This window comes from Zalophus californianus, chromosome 13 (genome assembly GCF_009762305.2).
Source record: "Zalophus californianus isolate mZalCal1 chromosome 13, mZalCal1.pri.v2, whole genome shotgun sequence".
Classification (NCBI taxonomy): domain Eukaryota; kingdom Metazoa; phylum Chordata; class Mammalia; order Carnivora; family Otariidae; genus Zalophus; species Zalophus californianus.
In genome coordinates this window covers 30,168,173-30,189,419 of record NC_045607.1, presented here as the reverse complement: position 1 = coordinate 30,189,419, position 21,247 = coordinate 30,168,173, and the positions used below count along the sequence as shown (strand labels likewise).

Sequence of the window (21,247 nt, the reverse complement as noted above, 5' to 3'; positions counted from 1 at the left end):
AGAGCACAATTTCCTCTCTGGCAAATAAAAGCTTGGAAGCTCTCCTAATTTGGAAAAATTCCACAGTTTAAAACTTGCTGGATGCTGGACTAAGCAAATTTCATCAAAATTTTCTTAGTCCAACTCTTTTCATCAAAACAGAGTCCTGAGGGAATACCTATTTTCCAATGTTCCTTTTTGAGGCTTCCATGACTTAGTGAAAATTTCAGACTCAGCTCTTGGCATGACTTAAGTGAGAGAATGAGGCAAATTCAAAGGATTTCAGTCAAGTTAGTCCAGTGATAGGGGTTCCTACTGGAAACATCTGGAAACAGACCTTAAGTGTTGGTCCCTGAGATTCACGACCCCAAGGCATGTGCTTTCTAGAAGTACTGACACCTTGGACACTCTAACAGAGAGTGTTAACTTAGGAGGAACGGCGGGACACACCAGGTTACCTCACAGCAATGGGTACTCCTTGGGGATACAAGGAATCGGTGTTACCAGCCTCCACCCCCTGGCTCCCATGTTCAATGCAACTGTATCTCTTCTAAGTACCTGATGAAACCTATAGGCTAACTAGTTTGACTCAGTAGGGTCCTCAGGACAAGAACGCTTATACACAGGTCATCATGCCTGCTGATTTTATATAGTTTTGACTGAAAGAATATGAATTGCAAAGTAATGGGATCCCAATTAAGGAAGGTTTATATTGATTCTGAATTGGGAATTTGGATTTAGATAAACTGGCTTAAATCTTCCCCTATAAAGTACTAGCTGTATGACCCTAGGCATACACCACTTAAGAGTTTTCAAGGTGGGAATACTTACAGTTAAGGAAATTAAAGTTTCCAAAGATTAAATAACTTTGCTATGGTCACAGTGCCAGCAAATTATTGTAAAGGTGGGCAAGAACATCCAAAATTAGAATTATATCATGCAGCCTCAAGTTCTTCTGGAACTCTTTTAATGTCCAGGAATAAAATGGGGCCCATCAATTTATATCTTGGGATTTTTGAATGGATATTTGTTTTGGTCTTCTTTTCTGAAGTTTCCTAGTGCCTCACAATACCTGGCACATAGTAGGGTGTAAACAATATGTGCAGAATCAGCAAATAAAGCAACATTTACTATGAATGAAAGGCCAGTGAATCTTGATATTGCTTGACCATGCAAGCATGAAGATGAACATAGCTTGGAGGAGAAAGGGTCTCTAGCATGCTGGACCATTCTTCAAGGACAAATGAGGAGGGGGCCTAATAATGACAGCTAATGCCAGACAATAATGGTAGAACAGGTGTTGTCCCAGTGAAGAATGATAAACAGCTAGGTAAAGAGAGTGGATGAAAAGATACGGATAATTAGAGGAGCATATCTTCTCTTAGCGAGAGAACAGAAGAAGGGGGTTGTAAGCTTCCTGAGAGCAGGGCCCCTGTTTTCTACTCTTTGTGTCTCCAGCATTAGCCAAAGGCCTCACCTAATATTAGTAAGCTTTAACAAATGGTTTTGAATGAATAAGTGAACTGATCACTGCCTACTTGATACAGAACTCACCTGCAGAAGCTGTTCAAAGAATAAAGGCAAGACATTTGCAACGACGTGGATGGAACTGGAGGGTGTTATGCTGAGTGAAATAAGTCAATCAGAGAAAGACATGTATCATATGACCTCACTGATATGAGGAATTCTTAATCTCAGGAACAAACTGAGGGTTGCTGGAGTGGTCGGGGGTGGGAGGGAGGGGGTGGCTGGGTGATAGACATTGGGGAAGATATGTGCTACGGTGAGCGCTGTGAATTGTGTAAGACTGTTGAATCACAGATCTGAAACAAATAACGCAACATATTTTAAGAAAAAAGAAAAAGAAGAAGATAGCAGGAGAGGAAGAATGAAGGGGAGTAAGTCAGAGGGGGAGACGAACCAGGAGAGATGATGGACTCTGAAAAACAAACTGAGGTTTCTAGAGGGGAAGAGGGTAGGGGGATGGGTTAGCCTGGTGATGGGTATTAAAGAGGGCACATTCTGCATGGAGCACTGGGTGTTATGAATAAACAATGAATCATGGAACACTACACCAAAACAAATTATGTAATATATGGTGATTAACATAACAATAAAAAAATTAAAAAAAAAAGAATAAAGGCAAGATTCTATGGCCTGTTGAGAAGCTAGGATAACTATCAGGACTCTAATTAGTAAGCTAAAGGGTAAGGGACTTCTTAGGCCAAGAGAATGAGGGTCCGTAAGTGGTTAGACTCTTGGAATCCTTAAAGAAAGGGTAACAGTCTTCAACCATGCTATGACTAACCCTAGGGAGCTCTTTTTCTAGGAACAATAGATTCATGAGCATCCAGGGCCTAAAGTAAGCATGGACAAATCTTAACCCTAGAAACGGTAGGTCAAACTTCCACTTACTTTCGCCAGAATCTGGCATTTATAATGCAATAACGGAGACAATGCAGGCAAGGCTAAAACTAATTTTGAGATGTAAAAACAATTTTTCCATCATACATTTAAAAATGTAAATTTTCTATCATAAATTAAATTATGTAAATTAAAAATTACTTTCAAGGTTTTTACGCTGTATTACTTTATCTGGTTAATTCGTTACAGGATTATAACTTTATAAATATGTCACGGCTAATGTTCTGCCATTCAAGTGACATCCAGTATGCATATAAAATGCATACTTCTTAGCTTGGCATAAAAGCCCTGTGTGGCATGCTGTCAAATTAACTACTTTTCCAGAATCATGTCAAATCCTCTTCATATGCAATGTATGCTCCAACTGTACCAAATTTCTCCTTAGGGTCTTGCCATTTCCTATGACTGTGAATTTGCTCCAAACCAGAAAATGACTCGTTTAGCAAGATTCAATTCCAGTCTTTCTTCCTCAGTCTCTGAGAAGAGTTAATTATTTTCTCCTCTGTCTATATGAACATATCTCTATTTTTAAGAATCATGTGTCTTTTTGTTTTATCATCATTTCCTTATTTTTCAACCTCAGGCACTAGGCTGTCAGCTTGAAAATTGCAGGATGCATGTCTTCATTCTGTCTACCTCACCCTAGTTCAACAAATAGTCATTGGCTGCACAAAAACACTCATGTTACTGAATAACATACCAGACATCATTGCTTCAAATAATTAACATTTAATAAAACAACCTGCAAATAAATTGTTAAAGATCACAGTACGAACTTAGCCTCCAAGTGGTTTTGTCTACATGTACTTATGATGGACATTAGCTCTGGCGAGTGGGGACCCTGGAAGAATAAAATCCCTTATACCTATAATTGCATCTATGTAGTCTGTCATGAGAAATCATTTTTCAAGTCTAAAGCCTATGCTGAAAAATCCATGTTTTTGGCGATTTCATTAACATTTTAAAATGTTAACAATTCTCTCAGGCCAAACTGAAAATGACTGTGTGAGAAACGAAAGCTTGCATAACTGACACCCGCTATTCATGGCTCATTATCCTCATGACTTTCATTACACAGTGAAGGAGTGGGGTCAGCCTCACAAAATTTAGGGACAATTAAGAAAATTACTGTATGCAGATGTGACTTGTGGACTGAGAATAACGAACTTCCTAAAAGACTGTATTCAACAAAAATAAATAAGACTGGTGGAAATTCCACAGATGTTTTATGGCTTAGGGCAGCTTTTCAGTTATTCATTATAAAGACTCCTTCCAGGGTTTAGCCCACTTCTCTTGAATCTTTCCTGAACACTTTGAAACTTTCTCTTTGACCATATTCCTCAGGGAGCCTAAGAAGTCCTAGGCATATTTCCTGAAGTTCTTGAGAGTTCACTCTCAAACACATCTATAAAGATGAAAACATTGTCACTGACCCTTATACATTGTGAATTGCTGCTGGGCTCCAAACCTTACACTCTTCTTTTAAACTTTCAAACTTTGTGGAATAAACATTTGGAAACAGCCACAGGGGCAAAGGTTATCCACAGACATAAAACACCAAAAAAAAAAAAAAAAAAAAAAAAAAAGGAAAAGAAGAAAGACACTAAGTACCAAAGTAAAAAAAGACTATGTTTTTAATTTAGACAAAATTGTATTTATCTACCAACCACCTATTTTTCTTCTATGGCCACAGATAATAGAGTATGTAAATATAATATAAAATTTCCTTTCCTTCCTTCTATTTCAATAAATGTCTATTAAGTGGCTGCTATGTGCTTGGCATTAAACTAGGCTGAATAATAGTGTCTCTACTTAATAAAATTTATACTTTAGCTCAGAAGTCAGACACATAGACAAATAGTGATGATGGAATGGGCTAAATATCATCATATAATTTCATGTACAAAGTACCATGGGATCCTTGTGAAAGGAGGCACATAACTTTAATATAAATTAAACCTTGAGGAGCAGAAAGATCCGTTTGATCTTGATAAAATGAACCCCTAGGGCATATACAACCCAAGTCAACAAATATTTCTCCCTGTATTTTCTAAACATTTTTAGGATCCAAACAGAATCATTTTTCTTGTGTTCTCCATTTTATATGAGGAAGAAAGATGCTAAATAACTTAATGTAGCTTTCATAAGGGGTTTTTCCAGTCTGCTGTTTATGATTGTCCTTCCAAAATAATGACTATTCAAAATTACACATCAAAGTTTTGCTTATATTTTTGTTATGAAGAATTTTCTTATCCCAGATAAAATCCTGAGCCTCAATTATGTGCTAGTTCAAAAACAGTAGATTAAATCTTGATAGCAACTGTAAAATAAAATATGCAAATACTTTAATCTTGTGGAAATTCAAATACAATATGGGGAAAACGGAAAGTTCAGATGATGACAGAATATCTAATTTTATCATCGGTAGTTTTCTAATTAATGAATTTTGAATTATTTTATTGTGTTAACAACACCCTTTAGGGACTGTACAGGCTGTGATTAAACTGCCAATATATGGCATTTAGCGTGTCGCCTTCCACATAGTAGGTGCTCAGTCCATATACGTAAGATTAAGTGTAAAATGCTTATGACCACCTGACATTTCCTCAAATAGTCATCAAATAGTCTTTCTAAAAGGCAAGACACTGTGAGGTTGTCTTTTGTTTCTCAGTATAGTAAGATGTCCTTGCTTCAAGAGGGCTGCCTGCTCAGTTAGAAGAGCATGTGACTCTTGACCTCAGGGTTGTGAGTTTGAGCCCCGAGTTGGGTTTAGAATTTACTAAAAATAAGTAAATAAACTTTAAAAATGGGACCAGTCTGGAGCTAAGCCTTCACCTCTAAAAGAGCAAAAATTTCTCTGATTTGGTCTCTCTGATCACAGGTGGTCCTTTTCATGAAAAAAAAAACCAGGCCCCTATAAAATAAAATAAGGATAGTCTCTTTTTCCCAGGGATCATGAAAACTACTTCCATATTATGGGTTATTCTTTAAATTAAATGGGCTTTTTCATTCTAGCTTTTGAACCAGACTGAGAAACTGGAGAAGAAAGGTGCCTAAATAAAAAGGTACCTAATTAGAGGTACCTAATTATGTATATACACACATATATATATATATATATATTATATACACACACACATATAACTCCATGTTTTGGCAACAGAACTCTTGTAGAACGCTTAGTTCTGTCCAGCTATCTATTACCTATCGATCATCTAGCCAGCTAGCTAGCGAGCTAACTAGCTCTCTTATCACCTATGTATTACAAGGACCCCATGGATAGTAGGATCTATTGTTATGTCGATTTTACAAAAATGGATATAAGGCACAGGAAACTAAGGCTCAGAGAAGTTAAGTAACTTGACCAAGTCACACAAGCAGTAAGTGGCAGAGCTAAAATTCAAGCTCAAGAGAGTCTGGCTCCAGGGTCTATGTCTTTAATTACAACTCTACACTGCTTTAAGCATCACAGCCTGGGAAGAGAGAGAAAAATTCATTTCCTGCTCAACTAATTTTTTTCTCTGTATAGATTTCGAGAGATTTGTCTAAGTCTGTTGATAAAAGAGTGGGCAGGGACAGAAACATTTGTTGTGTATCTACTATGAGCTGAGCACGGTGTTAGGTACTTTTCATATATAATTTCATGGTATCTTAAATATCGTCTATCAAACTATTCAATGTGATCCTAGTTTATTAATTAGAAAACTGACGGTCAGAGTTTTTAAACAATTTGCCAAGAACAACTAGCTAGTAAGGGGCTAAGCCAGGCCTTAAAAGCAGGACTCTGTGTTCCCTACGATACACCATGCACTTCCAAATCTGTAGATCAAATTCCAGATGACAGATCAGGAAGTACTCGCCTGTGTAACCAGAAGCCTCTCAGAAATACTATTATTAGAGTTGAAAGTTACTCAAAGTCAAGATTTCTGCAAAGGGGAGAGAGAGAGAGGGAAATTCTGCTTCCTGTCCAAACCCTGGGAGTGGGGATGTAAGACAAGGCCTTGTGTCCTACCTTGATAAATATTGTCCTGAAGTGAGATTTGCGGCTTCTGCCTCCATGCAGTTCATCGTGCTGGGGATAAGCGCGAGTTCTGGCTGGAGCATGGTGGCCGTGGCTACAGCTCTCGCAACCAGTTCCATGGCATCTTGTACATAGTACTCAAAGACAGACTGCGTTGTTTTTCCATGAGCAATGAGCCCGAGGGGCAAACCTTCTGTCCTTAGTTCCTCGACGTTCTGGGAATCCCCCAGCACCCAACGAAGCTCAGAGGGGGTTACTCCAAACTGGGTGGTAATTTCAAAAATCCGCCGGATACTTTCCATGTCACAGCCAAACATCACCATGGTGGGCGTACTGTTCTTAATACTCTCAAGCTGGACCTGCAGGAAGCTCAAGAGGTCCTCGGTGGAGGAGAGGTTGGTGGTGATGTTGATGATAGAGCCAAGGTGGAACTTGGAATTTTTCTGGATAAGGAGGAGGAAGTCAGTGATGTTCCAGTCTTCTTGGCACAGCAACAAGCTAAAATTGTACCAGTTGTTCATGGTCAGGATTGAGACAGTGACATCAGCATCAGAACTTAATGAATTTTCTAAACTCAGTTGTAGGTGAAGGGGATTCTGTATTTAAAGATACGAAAAAGAAGAATTAGAAAGCATTGGCCAAAGATGGTAACATAGGGTATGTTTGCTTTCTTATGAGGCTTACTTAATCCTTTATTTTTCCCTGCGATATTCAAATACCTCTGGGATAAAATTCCCATCATCTGGAAAACTATGTTTCCTATCTAATGGAATTGCTGAATCCTTACAACTGATTTTCCTTGCTAAGAGTACCAGAGGGCAAATGGTTTTTGGTGTAAATGTCAGGGCTGATGCAACTGGTCTTAAATTTTTATCAGGCTTGTCTACTTCCTTATAGCTTGTCTCCTTCATGTATTCCATTTCTAACTATGGCTGTTATTAACTCACTTGTTAAATTCTCCTCTCAGGTGAAATAATGAAAAGGAATTATGTTTGCTTTCCTTTAAAACAAATAGCAGAGAAGTCTAAAATGGTGCAGGCACTTATATAAGGATGGTGTGGAAAATGGATACACCGGTTTCCTAAACTTTTAGCCTCTGAGGAAGGCATTTTTAATATAATGGCGCTACAGTCTGAATGTTTGTGTTCCCCCCAAATTCATGTTGAAATCCTAACGCTCAGTGTGATGGTAGGAGGAGGTGGGGCCTTTGGGAAGTGACAAAGTCATAAGGGCAGAATCCTCATGAATAAGATTAATGCCCAAGAGGCTTGAGAGAGCTCCCCAGCCCCCACTACTGTGTGAGTACATAGTGAGAAGTTGGCAGGCTGTGACCCAGTAGGGGGCTCTTCCTTGATTATACTGGCACCCTGATCTCTGACTTCCAACCTCTAGAACTGTGAGAAATCAATTTCTGTTGTTTACAAGCCACACAGCCTGTGGTATTTTGTTATAACAGCCCGAATGAATGAAGACCTCTGTTATAATTAGCAATATATACCTTAGGATAAAGTGTATAGTTTAGTAGTGAAGGCTTGATTGCATTTGTGTCTACTGACAGGGGATTTTTGCTGTGAAATGTGAAATGTGTGCCATTTAAACACATTTATGGAATTTCCATCACAATTTCATCTACTTATCGGATTCACCAAATCAATGAAGGAAGAGTATTTTTCTTATTATCTTTTCTTATTTGAAAAGTCACAAATCACTAATCATCCAGGTGAAGTGGAAATAGTTCTTCAATGAATAAATTTGTTAACTGTTCTTCCTGAGAGCAGACATTTGACTTACTTATCCCTTAACATTGACATCCTGAGAATGTTTAGCACAATACCTTCCACAGACTAGGTGCACAATAAATATTGACTGAATCGAACTAAACATGTTCCCACTGGAAGCTATTAGACTATAGGACTATTTTTGAGAACTTCTAAACATTCAGGCAAACACTATATGTAGAGAAATGAGGAAGGTTTTCTCAATAAAGTTTCAAGCGCTGAACAAAAGGTAAGTGTGGCCTCCCCTTACCCACCTAAAAATGTGTAACGAGAAAGAAGATTTGAGCTGAACTTTTAATTCTATGAAACACCAAAAGAATTTTAATATGAGCAGACTAAGAGGTGAAGATTCAGAAGGGATTTATGGGAGAAAGACCATGGCCAAAGGCAGTAAATGAGAGCAATCATGCTGGTAGCTAGGATGGAGCTTTAAAATTTATTCTAAGACTTTAACTTTTGTCCTTCAAATTAAGCTTTTGAGCGGGGTTTGTAATGATAAAAGCAGAACTTCTGGAGAATCATCTGTGGGCAGCATTCAACAGGGAGAGGGAAAATAAGCCCTTCAGCACCTTGATTGGGTGCTAAGTAGTTAAACTGGAAGCCAGTGTTGGTCATGGCAGGAAGGACGTGAGAAAAGTTTTCTTTTCTTTTTTCATTAAAATTTAATGACATGCTCAGATGTGAGAGGCAAAAAAGGGAGGGGTGTTAGAAACCAGGAGATAGCATCCAGTAGGTAGTTCCTGGTTTCCAGGCTTGAGATGCCACCATACAAAATCTTGAGGTGAGAGGAATGGAAGCTTCCCTTCTTCACACCTACTATTAATCAATATAAATTCCTCCAGAATGTTCTTCTTGTCCTCTTTTAGCTTTTCTTCCTTCCTATTTCCTCCTCTGCTTTAACCCTCTTCCAGAAGCAAAAAGGAATGGAGGGCAAGTTCTACATTTAGCTGGCAGGAACAAATTATTCCCAACTATCTTCTTGGCCTCAGCTCCCTATTCTGTTGCCAGCTTTCTTTCTAAAACATAAATATGACCATACCATTCTTCTGCACCATAACCTCTGAGTCACCCATAGAACAAATTTCAGAATCAATAGTATGGCTTAGGAGGCCATTTCTAGTCTTTAACTTCACCTCCAACACTCCAAACATGCAGACCAAGATGAGTCATGGTGGACAATTTATTTTTCTTGTATCAGAGTGAGCATTTTCACACCTATACAAATGGGGTATGTTGATCTCTCAACATCTCCAGGATGCTTTTGCCTGTATTCATATTTATTCTTCAAAGCTCAGCTCTTCCACGCAGATTTCCAGAAACTAGTTCATGTAACATTTACCACCATTTCTGCTGTTGTTAAACTTTAAATTTTTTTTATTTTAAAAATAAAAATTGAAGTATAGTTGACATTAACTGTTGATCTTTTTTTCTCACAATATTTTTGCCCTGTTGATTTCCTGTAATGGTGAATTGGGTTTTTGTCAATTTGATTGTTCCTCTGACTCCTGACCAAGCAGAATTAATCATCTCATGTCTGTGTCATGGTCTCATTTTGCTCATCCCTCTAATACAGAACTCTTCACACCAGACTGTAGCTATTCAATTAAGTGTTTATCTCCCACACTAGACTGGAAGCTTCCTTAGGATAAAGACCATAACTCAGCCATCTCTTATCATACGATTCTTAATTAATCAGAGATAGTATTTGTCAAACGCAGTTTTCTTTTGCTCACCTCAAGTCCTAGGCTATGATAAAAATCTCTGCACTGAAAGACTGAGAAGACGACCAATTCCAGCAGAGCTTCAAGACCCAATATTTTGCCCGTAGTTGGAACAAAGTCTCCTCCATAAACTTCCTTCAGAGGGATTCATTAAATAGGTATGTAAGGAGCAAACTTTAATGGAAGCAGAAATGAAAATATTCTTCTCTTGCTAAATAGAGAAGTGAAATTAGCTAATCATATTGAGCATTTAGCACCAGGCAGAAACAACTGCATTTGGCATGAGAGTGACATGGTAGTAAAATGAAGGACAACCTTCCCTCCCCCGCCATGGATAATTATTAATCTGTATAATCACACTCGTCCCCACAGACAATTCTATTAAGAAATTCCAGTTGCTGAAGTTAATCCTTTAACAGACTTATCCTTTAACACCATTCTTCAAGCAAATATTTATTAAATAATAGTTTGGAAGCATCTAGTGATGTATTTATCTAGTAGCCTCAGATGCAACATCTTCCAGTTTCTCACCATATAATAATAAAAGCAGAGGTGCACACACACACACACACACACACACACACACACACACACACACAGATATGAAAACTTGTAACACTAACATTCAAGCCTAATAGTAAATAAAACTTCTATCAAAATCTGGGGCTCGGCCACAGTCTTCTTCAGTCACCTGAGCTTGTCTCTCCTTTTCTGGGGACAGTAATCCTGGTAATCTCTTAAATTCTGGCTCCATTATTTATAAGCCGAGCGGCCTTCTTCAAGTCACTTAGTGTCTCTGAGTCATAAATTCCCCATCTCCCTGGTGCACAGGGAAGGCCTAGGAAGTGGTAGCTATTACAATTTGCCTAGAGTTAAGTCACTGTGTTGGAAGTGCTTTTAAAGTGACTGCAATGTATTTTTTTTCTTTGTTATTGTTCCTTTTCGGCTATTTTCACACAATAGTCCCTGCAATACGCACCTTTTACTAATACCAATTACACCAATCCCTAGCAGGAAAACACCAACTCTGTCTCAGGCTGGGGGAGGCTATTTATTTGGGAGACACTGTGTTCAGTGCAGAGTATCTGCCTCCCCCCCAAAGAAAAAAAGCCCCCAAGCCCCTTCTTTCTTTGGTACTGGTTCTAGTGTCACTTTACAAGTTAAGGAATTTTTGGCGCCAACTGCTGGAAATCCATCAATCTTTGTTCTTCCCGAGAGCAGAGATTCAGCTATTTTCTGGATCAGAGAAAAGTTTCAGAAACAGGATTGGCTGCAGTCAAGAGCTTGCCAGATGCTTTGAGACGTTCCCTGACAGAAGAAAAGAGGTAACGAAGCCAGGTTTGCTTTGAGAGTGAAGAAAAAAATGGAATTCTCTCAGCCTTTCCTGGGCAAGCAAACCATTTAGTTTTGCCTTCTAGGCCAAAGCTCAGAAAGCTCAAATGAGCATAATATTTCCACTACTTTTAACAGAGATGAAATTCCCTTCCTTTCATGAGTCTGCTGATTACTGGAAGTGTTCAAGGGGCTCAGAACTGGTGTTCTCCCTGCTATCACTTCTCCTCAGCCAAGGAGGCTGTGGGAGGTTTGTGGTTTTTCATTATCTCACACCTCATTTGACCTATATTATACACAAGACTTTTATTTTTCTGAAAATTAAAGCTTATTCCTTTAGAAGCCCAGGCTTTTAAATAAATGAACCGTTTTTTTTTTTTTTTTTTTTACCATTGCATTAGGGATTCAGGTAAACAGAAGGCATAGTCCATGCCCAGAAATTGTAATCTAATAATAATAATACAAATGAAGAGCTAGTATCTACCAATAGCCCTGGTGCTTTATGCATATTGTCTTATTTTATCCTTACAATGGCCTCATGAGGTGACGACAATGATTAGTTTTAAATAAACGCAAAAATGAGGCTCAGAAAGAGTAATTTTTCCAAGGTTGTGCAGCTACTAAGAAATAAGAGCCTGGATCCAAATCCCAGCTTTGTAGGACTTGAAAGCCTGTGCTTTTGGCTAGTACTCTATCCTGCTCCTTTCCCTTGATAAGCACTTGTGAGGTAGAGCCTCGACATTTATAGACAGTATTGGCAGTTCCGATTATTTGCAAGTAATCCTGGAATCCAGTCACTTTTAAGATGTGTCATGGCAGGGGCACCTGGGTGGCTCAGTCCTTAAGCGTCTGCCTTCGGCTCAGCTCATGATCCCAGGGTCCTGGGATCGAGCCCCGCACCAGGCTCCCCGCTCAGCGGGAAGCCTGCTTCTCCCTCTCCCACTCCCCCTGCTTGTGTTCCCTCTCCCGCTGTGTGTCTCTCTGTCAAATAAATAAATAAAATCTTAAAAAAAAAAAAAAGATGTGTCACGGCATGGGTTAGAATGACGTGCCTCTGTGGCTGGCACCTGGGAGCCAGGGAGGCGTTGAATCTGCCACCCAGCAGGCACATGGCTTCCCAGCAGTTTTCTTCACTCGTCCTTCCATTTGCAGCAACCCTTGTGAAATGACAAGACTTGTATTTCTTCATTAACAGCAGTTGAACAAAGAAAGTCAGCTGTCTAATTAATGACATCTGTTTTTGTGTTTGGTAGAAGAAGAAAGTTTGGGAAGGCTCACTTAAATTTTTCGTTTAGATTCTACTGAATTTCGTGGTTGGAAACTATAATCTGTAATGGCATTCTACCATAATGTATGAGGGTATCAGCAAAGATCTTAGGACATATCCCTCAGGATTTTTGAGTGATATATAAGACAATAACATAACAAAGTAGTAGAACACAATGAATGCTTCAGAAGGCAGGAATATGGATGCCTGGTGCAGTGGGCATAATATTGCCAGTCAGGCTGGGTGCAGTCTATTTCACTGCAGCAGTATGGGGAAGACTAGAATTCACCTCCTGGAATAGAGAGGAAACTGGTTAGACTGACCTGGTCTTAGGAGGAAATGCTGGCATGCATAACATTGTCTTCAAAAACAACTGGCTGATTTATTCATCCAACAAAAAGTGTTGAAAGCCTATGACATGCCGGGCAATGGACAGAGCAATGCATGTCTCCAGGCAGAAGAAACACTGGAAGCATGCATGCTATATACCCTTTGAACCAACTTAATCCTTCTTCATTCCAGGCTGATTTCCAAAAAAGGAAGTCAGGGGCATAGCAGGTTGGTTTGTGGTGATTACTCAAGTTATCTGCACTCGGCTTTTGATCACACATTTTTTTTCTCATTCGATTTCCATTTAATTATTGATACCCAATTTGTTCATCCATATTCCACCCCATTTCTGCCTTTTGTATCTAGGTGGTTATATTTTGTTTCTGTCACCTGACCTTTTATAATCTTTAAAGTCTCTGGCTGCCACTCACTCTCTGAGCCCTGGTAAGATATACCCTACCCAGGGGGGCAACTTCTGGTGCTTCAAACTGTTACCAGTATACTTGGGGAATGGAGGGCTTCGATCAAAAGGATGTGGCTACCGAAGATATGTAGTCGTATGGTGCTTAGGAGAGCAGTCAGCTCAGGCAAAATGTCCCAACACAGGAAAGGGTGAGCCAAGGACAGGGAGGCATCTGACATCAGGAAAGACTATCAGCAAGCAAGAAGATCCAAAACCTTGGTCTGGGTTTCAGAAGGCCACGGCAATTCCCAGGAGAGTCCAGAGGAGAACACAGCGGCTCTATGTGGAGTAACTCAGATCTCTGTTTGAACTGTGGTTCTTTTACCAGTTGTGTGTAACAGACTTTGTAAAAATCATTTAGCCTCATGGAGCTTCACTTCCCTTTTCTGTGCAATGAAAATGTTACTACCTACCTTGCAAGGTTTGTGAGGATTAAATAACATAATACATTAAAGCATCAGCACACAGTAAATAGTAAGTGGTAGTTCATAGCAATGCTGCTGCTGCTGACATTAGGAGCGTTAAAACCAAGAGAATCTAAGTGTAAGGGCTAGACTGGTGGTCCACTTGGTTTATTTAACAAACAGTTGAATACGTATTTTGAGCACCTATTTTGTGCCAGTCAATGGATGCTGACTATTCAGACTACAGTAGTGATTAAGACTGATACTGTCTTTTCTTTCATGGACTTTAAAGTCTATAGGGTACTATCATCACCACCCCAGGACACAAATTGATAGTTTAGAAATAAAGCAGGAGACCAGTGACAAGAAACAGGGCCCAAAGTCTAAGCCAGACTAAAAGGAATGGTGATTTGGTTTTTCGGTTTTAGATTAAGAGGCAAATATCATCACAGCATTCTTGTTCACATTTTGGACAAGCCCTGGACACTGGGGCAGGACCAAATCTATAGGTGGAGGTCAAGGGACCACGGATGAATGCGAGGGGAAGAGGAGGCTAGATGGAGGGAGAATATGATGATTAGGGAGGCTATGTCACATGCCTGATATGTAGTAAATATTTGGTAAATATCAGCCTCCTCCTCATTATTATTATCATTATCATTATCAGTGTTGTGAAAAAAACTAGTACACTTCCTTGGGCTGACACAGTTGATCCTTCCTCGATGACTCACAGCATTTTGATGTCTGCAGTAGTCTTTGTACCGACTGCAGGGCCATGGGGCCAGCAGGCGTTCGACATTGACTGAACCGAGGGGAGTTGAGCTTATGGCGATGCTGGAACTCTTGAGCCTCTTTAGAAAGTGTATTTTCTCTCTTTCCTGCCATGGTGTCAGGCTGTCTCCCATCCCTTTTCATTGTGTCAGTGTGCCCACCTTCACCAACTTCTTGAAGCCCCTTTTAAGATACTTTGACCTCAAAAAAAGAGCCTAACTCTCATTTCACAATTTTGTCTAAAATAAGAGTAACATACATCAAGACCATCCTATAAGCAAAATGGATCAGCTTTAGCAGTACTGAGGAGGCTGTGGACTGGTTTTGAGATCAGGACTGTTCTGGGGATTGTGGTTTCCATTTCTTCAACTGTGACGAGAGAATAATTACTAATAGTCAACCAACTACTTCAGGGCGAGGGGATCACATGATGTTATGCCTGTGAAGGTGCTTTACAAACACTTTGCGGAGCATTATAAAAACAGATGACAGGGGTGCCTGGGTGGCTCAGATGGTTAAGCGTCTGCCTTCGGCTCAGGTCATGATCCCAGGGTCCTGGGATCGAGTCCCGCATCGGGCTCCCTGCTCCTTGGGAGTCTGCTTCTCCCTCTGCCCCCCTCTCTCTCTCTCTCTCTGTCTCTCATGAATAAATAAATAAAATCTTAAAAAAACAAAACAAAACAGATGACACGATCCGTTTGCATATCTATTTTCTGGACAGTAGGGGGTGGCAGGATCAATAACCTACAGAGAGGTAAAGGAGGCATTTCTGGAGTCGGATATTAAAGTTAGATTTAATTGTCAAATTCTATGCCAACTTTTTAATGTTCATATTACAAAAAGATAAGATTATTTTTATATTTTAAGAACTTCTGGAATAAAGTTGTTAGTTTAAGAGTGATTTTAGTTACTATTTCACCACCCAGGTTTTGGTCAAATTAAGTAATATCTGAATGAATGTACAATTTGTATGTATCAGCAGGCAGATGATTTATAAGATAATTAAAATTTATCGAAGCGTTCAAACTATTGTTATAGACACTCTCGGTGACAAACTGGCATATTTTCTTATAATGGGAACTATTGAAATGTGCACCAGATAATTAAACTGTCTAGCATGCAAGTTAAATTTCCTATGGAAATTTGATTACTTTATGTCAACGCAGCTTGAAACTATTATTAAGAGATGGCTTATGTCACATGCTAATTTGCTTTATTACAGTGAGAATGAAAACTCAGCTAAATGCTGATTATTTCTATTTTTGAATACCCTCTAGGACTGACACCACAGTTGACATAAGCTTTTTTTCTCAATTCCTTAAGCCATTTTTTTTTACTGATACAAGTACAGGTTTTGTACATTTAAACCATGGTTCAACTAATTGTGATGTAATATGGCTTTCATATATGCTGGTTTAGCGCCCTAGATTAATTTCACAATTGTAAAATCAGTTTAATTGCATAACAGCTTCTTATTTCATTTGGAAATTAAAAAAATTTGTATATACTTATATTCATTGCCTGCTACCTGACATTGACCAGTTTAACACCATAAAGAGTATTAGCATGCCATTAAACAGTATCTCAGTAAATTTCCATTTTAGCACCTTATTTCAAAACTTGTGATCCACTAATTATGATTAAGCTTTGCTGCAATGACATTTTATTTCACTTGCATTACCAGGAACACATTAGCATAATTAATTCTTTGTACCTTTCAAATCCTGGTTCAGAGTAAGAGGGCACTGGAAATGTTGAATTTAGTTCTTAAAGTCTCTAGTCACAGAGGCAATACTTTCTCATGAATTAGTGATCAAACTCAGCGGCTCTTTAAGCAGTTGTGGCGACCTCAGGTCTAGGACAATGAATCCTGAACGAATGGGTCTATGTTCTTCCAGGAGGGTCAGTATGAGCATTGTCACTGATTATGAAATGAAAAAAGACCTAGTTGGCTAGTTATCAAATTTAAGATTTGGACTGCATCTGGCCCTGCTGTGAACTCACTTGTCAAATCATGCCTGTATCCATTCAAGCCCAGTAATAACCAGATAGGGCAGAACAATTAAGTTTAAATGATCTACCAAAAGCCAATTAGTGTACTTATGATTTTATCATTTGGTTTGGAAGTTCACCTTAAGGTTCACCTAACACAAATTCCTGTACCGTTTAAGGAATGCCATGAATTAAAGGGTAAGAATGATTTAAAAGCATTTCTCAAATTAGGAAGGTTACTAATTTTTTTGAGGTGCCCTGTCTTCCTTATGATCTTTAATGAATATGACTGCATTTTAATATTTATGAATATCTGCTTGTGTTGAATTTTATCTCCTGAATTTTAAAGGAAAGATTCAGGCTGAGCCCAAACTTGCACACTCTAATCTCTCTGTAGTCCTTAAGCCACAAATAACCGCCCTTTATAAGAGAGGTAGAAAGAGTGCATTTATTTATGAATTCAATAATTTTTCTTCCCCACTGTGACAAACATATATAATCACATCATATTCTGAGAACACAGAAAAATTAATTACTAATATATTCAGTGCTAAAAAGAATCAAATCAAATACAATGAGTTTTCTGGGTTTCCATCTGATGTACTGCGTCAGCCTTGGAATTATGTCTTTCTGGAATTATTTCCTGTCCTTATACAGTCATTCTGTTAACATTTTTTAGCCTCTGTTGGCATTATTTTCTTCGAAACTCCTGCCAAAAGCTTTCAGGCTTTCAAACGGGAAGAACCTCCAAAGACCATCACTAAGTTTTCTAAGTCAGTCATGGAGCACAGACCCAAAAAGAGAACAGGGACCCTGAGAGGTCTTTATTATTTCCAGGAAAAAAAAAAAGGGGGGGGGGGAATTGATAACTCTGTCTTTGTAATATAGAACGGCACTCAAAATGCTAAATTCACAATGTTGATGATTCTCTCCCCTTTCTGTGTCCGGGCTGGTCCTGGAGAACCCCGGGGTCCTGTCTCCTGCCTCCCTTTCCAGATCACGCAGGGTCCGTCAGAGCAGTCAGTGACGTTCTACATATTCTCTCCCTCACGCTGATCCCCCCGGAAGCACAGCAGTGGTGTCATCTTGTCCTCTTTATCCAACTGCCTAAATGTATCAGTTTCCTTTTATCTTGGAAGCCATCCCCCCAAACTTGGACCTCCCCAAGGGCTCCGGCTGTGTCACCTCCACATTCGTGGGTAGTTCACTTCCTCCGCCAGGAACACTCTTCACCGCTCTTTTGGCCTCACAAACTTCCAGGCAGCTTTCCTTCAGTTAAACATGGCCGACTCGCCTCACCCTCGAGCTGCGTTACTTCCTCCCTTTTATCTGCTGCTCTTCCGCACTCTGCACATTCCCCAGCCGCTTACAACATGACAGAGGCATTCCTCCTTTCCTCATCTCTCTCCTTCCCTGATCATTTGGGGGCTAGATATATTGTCTTTTATAGTAAAATCCTGAATAACAGTACCCAGAAGAGACTCACGGCAAAGATTCGTTGCTTGAATGAACAAATGGTGATGTGTAGTTTAGATTTAGACAGAGAAGCCTGACTTTCAGCTGAGATGTGGGCCTATTTTTGATGAGTCATTTTCCTTCCTATTTAACTAATAGGGTTTCTCTCTAGAGGCAAAAGTAATTATTATCTGCTTTCCCATAAAATCTTCTCCTTCCAGATGACACAAATATTCTCTGATGTCAATCAGGAAAGTGGCACCCGAATGCTGAGAAGATTGACAGAATTGCTCCACGGCATAGGTGCCCGAGGCACTGTTTAGAAATACAAGTGAATCATGACATGTGCAAACTTAGTGTGTCACTCATTTTCTTTACACTAAAGATGGTTGCAGGGAAATATTTATTGTGCTTTATAAATTATTCATAGTTGACTTTGTTTAAATGTCCAACACTGATGCATCTAAAACATAACTGAATATACAGAGGTATCAACGTTGAGGCGACCGTTCAGTTGCTCATCTGTTATTTCAAGTGAAGTACCATAACAGCCCCAGAGAAATGACTTTGGAATCCCAGGGACCAACCGAGAAAGGTATTCTAACAAAGTACATAGAAATGACAGTAAATAAAGAAGAATATGTTAAGAGAAAGAAGAGGACAGATAAAGGAAGATAGAAGTTTTATTAGGATTTTTAAACTTAAAAATAACCTATTATTACTATGCACAACTGGAAATATCTTCGCATTTAGCATAAAAAAGCAAGTAATCAGGCTTCTGTTTACTTGAATTCAGAGGCACAGCTATACATGGCGTGGAGGAGGGGGGAGGGGGCAACTTGGACAACCAACTTTCAGCACAATTCTTGCTGTTCCTTTTTTATGCAAAGTGAGCACACTTCCCCCAGATGGCTGATTCCTTCTCAACATTCAGGTCTTAGCTCAAATTTCTGGGCTCTTTTTTTTTTTTTTAGTGTTCAGTTAGCCAACATATAGTACATCATTAGTTTCTGATGTAGTGTTCAACGATTCATTCGCTGCATATAACACCCAGTGCTCATCACAACATGTGTCCTCCTTAATGCCCATCAGCTGGTTACCCCATCCCCTCACCCCCCTCCCTTCTGTAATCCTCAGTTTGTTTCCCCCAGAATCCAGAGTCTCTCATGGTTTGTCTCCCTGATTTCTTCCCATTCAGTTTATTTCTGGGCTTTCTATTTAACATTAGCTGCCTCCCCATGAACCACCCACCATTAAATCCATCACCTTCATGGAACACAACGTCATGTTCTTGGGCACTGGTCAGTGATGGAAATGAACTTACTTATTTGTTGATGGATCTGTTCAACACTCTCTATGAAGCTGAAAGCTTTTGGAGCGCCCAGACACTACATCCTCCGGGCCTAGAATACTGTTTAATGGCATTTGTTGGTTGACTGACAATGACTCAAGATATCTCTCTATGACATATAAAACTTACCTTTCCTCTAAAAACTTCCAAAAGCTCGTTTTTTGACTGATAAGACATATCCCAGAAACTGTCCCCGTGGAATTAGTTTGGGATGCTTGACCTACAGAAATCTTTCTTTGCTACCTCTGTCTCCATCCAAGCCTGTCTGGTCCTCCCTTTGCCCCCACTTCCACCTCCATCCCTGTCTCTCTCTTGATTCTATCTTGGTCTCTAAATTTCTTATTCTCAACATTTACCTCCTTTGTGGCCGTTTCTCTAGTTTTCTCTCGCGTGTAAAAACACAAGACAAAGGGCTTTCTTTAAAAGGAACATAGTAATGCCAAGTGACTATATTTACTGAGCATTAGAAACAATTATCATTGTATTCGAACAGCATGCTGCTTTGCTATTGTCCTAAAAAGATGATACTTTTTTTTTTTTAAGATTTTATTTATTTATCTGACAGAGCGAGAGAACACAAGTAGGCAGAGCGGCAGGCAGAGAGAGAGGGAGAAGCAGGCTCCCCGCTGAGCAGGGAGCCCGATGAGATGTGGGGCTCGATCCCAGGACCCTGGGATCATGAACTGAGCCGAAGGCAGGCACTTAACCGAATGAGCAACCCTGGCACCCCAAAAGATGATACATTTTAGATAGTATTTGAAAAAACTCATTATGGCATGGCTCTTTACTGCAAAATTGGATAACTGTGGATCAAATCATGTTTCCTAAAATATTCTCATACAGTATTTTCTGATAGAATAGGGCTCATTCATTTGATACCTTAATGGAATGCTTAGAGAGGCAAAATTTAATCCTTTGGTGTCTGAGGTCATATTCACTTCCAGAGTATCTCATTTTCTAGGCACTATATTTTAGATATTTTTTTATACAGAAAACATTTGTTGAATTGCTAGTATATGTCAGGCACTGTAACATACATTGGGAATGTAATGGGAATGAACAAAACAGACTTGCCCTCTCTCTTCACAGACCTTAGAATTTGAGGGGGGAGGCAGACATTAATAAAATAGAACATTAATATAGAATAATAATAGGTAACACTTATTGGATGAATTTTCACTGCGTGTCAGGTGGTGTTCTAAGTGTTTTACAACTATTAATTCATTCAATCCTTACAATAATTCTATGATGTAGGAACTACTAATGTGCCCATTTTACAGAGGAGAAAACTGAGGTCACACAACTAGTAAGAAGCCAAGATAGGATTCAAAATGAGTCTCTAGAAGCCATCTTTTTAAACACTACATTTCACTGCCTGGTGAGACTTGTTAAAAAAAAATGAGAGGCGAAATTCATTCCAAGTAAATTTGTCATTATAACGGTAAGTTCCATGAACCTGAAGTAAAAGGTATAGAGAGTATATTCCAGAGTGACCTAGTCTGGGGAATCAGGTAAGATTTTCTTACAGAAAAGGTGTTAAAATTCAGATGGGAAGGATTTAATTAATTTATATTTCATTCCCTCCAACTTAGTTCTGCCCTACCTACTACTACTAGAACCTTCTTTTCAAAGGAATACAGAGGCTCCTCATCGACAATTTGGTAGCTAATTCATCCTTCTGACCTTTCCACTTCCTGCAAAATAATCAATCTCTGCTGTTGATTAACATAATGCAAAGTCAGAACAAATGAAAATGGGTCAGATGCACATAAAAACTCCCTGGGTGGCCATGGTCTATCTCAGGATGAATGTGATGCCTTCAGTAATAACCCTAAGAAGTAAACAATATTAACTATGATTTTTTCCTGACCCATTCTCGCCATTTGTAGATAAAGCTGTAGTCTGGAGAGAAATTATTTAAGAACAATATAATTGGACTATGTAATCAGGGAGCTGGAA

The 21,247-nt window shown here is 39.3% G+C and overlaps 1 protein-coding gene across 6 annotated transcripts in view; it reads right to left on the bottom strand.

Moving 5' to 3' along the window:
* GRIN3A (glutamate ionotropic receptor NMDA type subunit 3A) overlaps positions 1 to 21,247 on the bottom strand; it is a 150,572-nt gene that overhangs the window by 98,351 nt on the left and 30,974 nt on the right. For all 6 annotated transcript variants that reach the window (XM_027616517.2, XM_027616515.2, XM_027616513.2 and 3 more), the window contains one exon: positions 6,416 to 7,020. In XM_027616517.2, the coding sequence (XP_027472318.1) occupies positions 6,416 to 7,020 (605 nt within the window). The remainder of the gene's footprint in view (positions 1 to 6,415; positions 7,021 to 21,247) is intronic.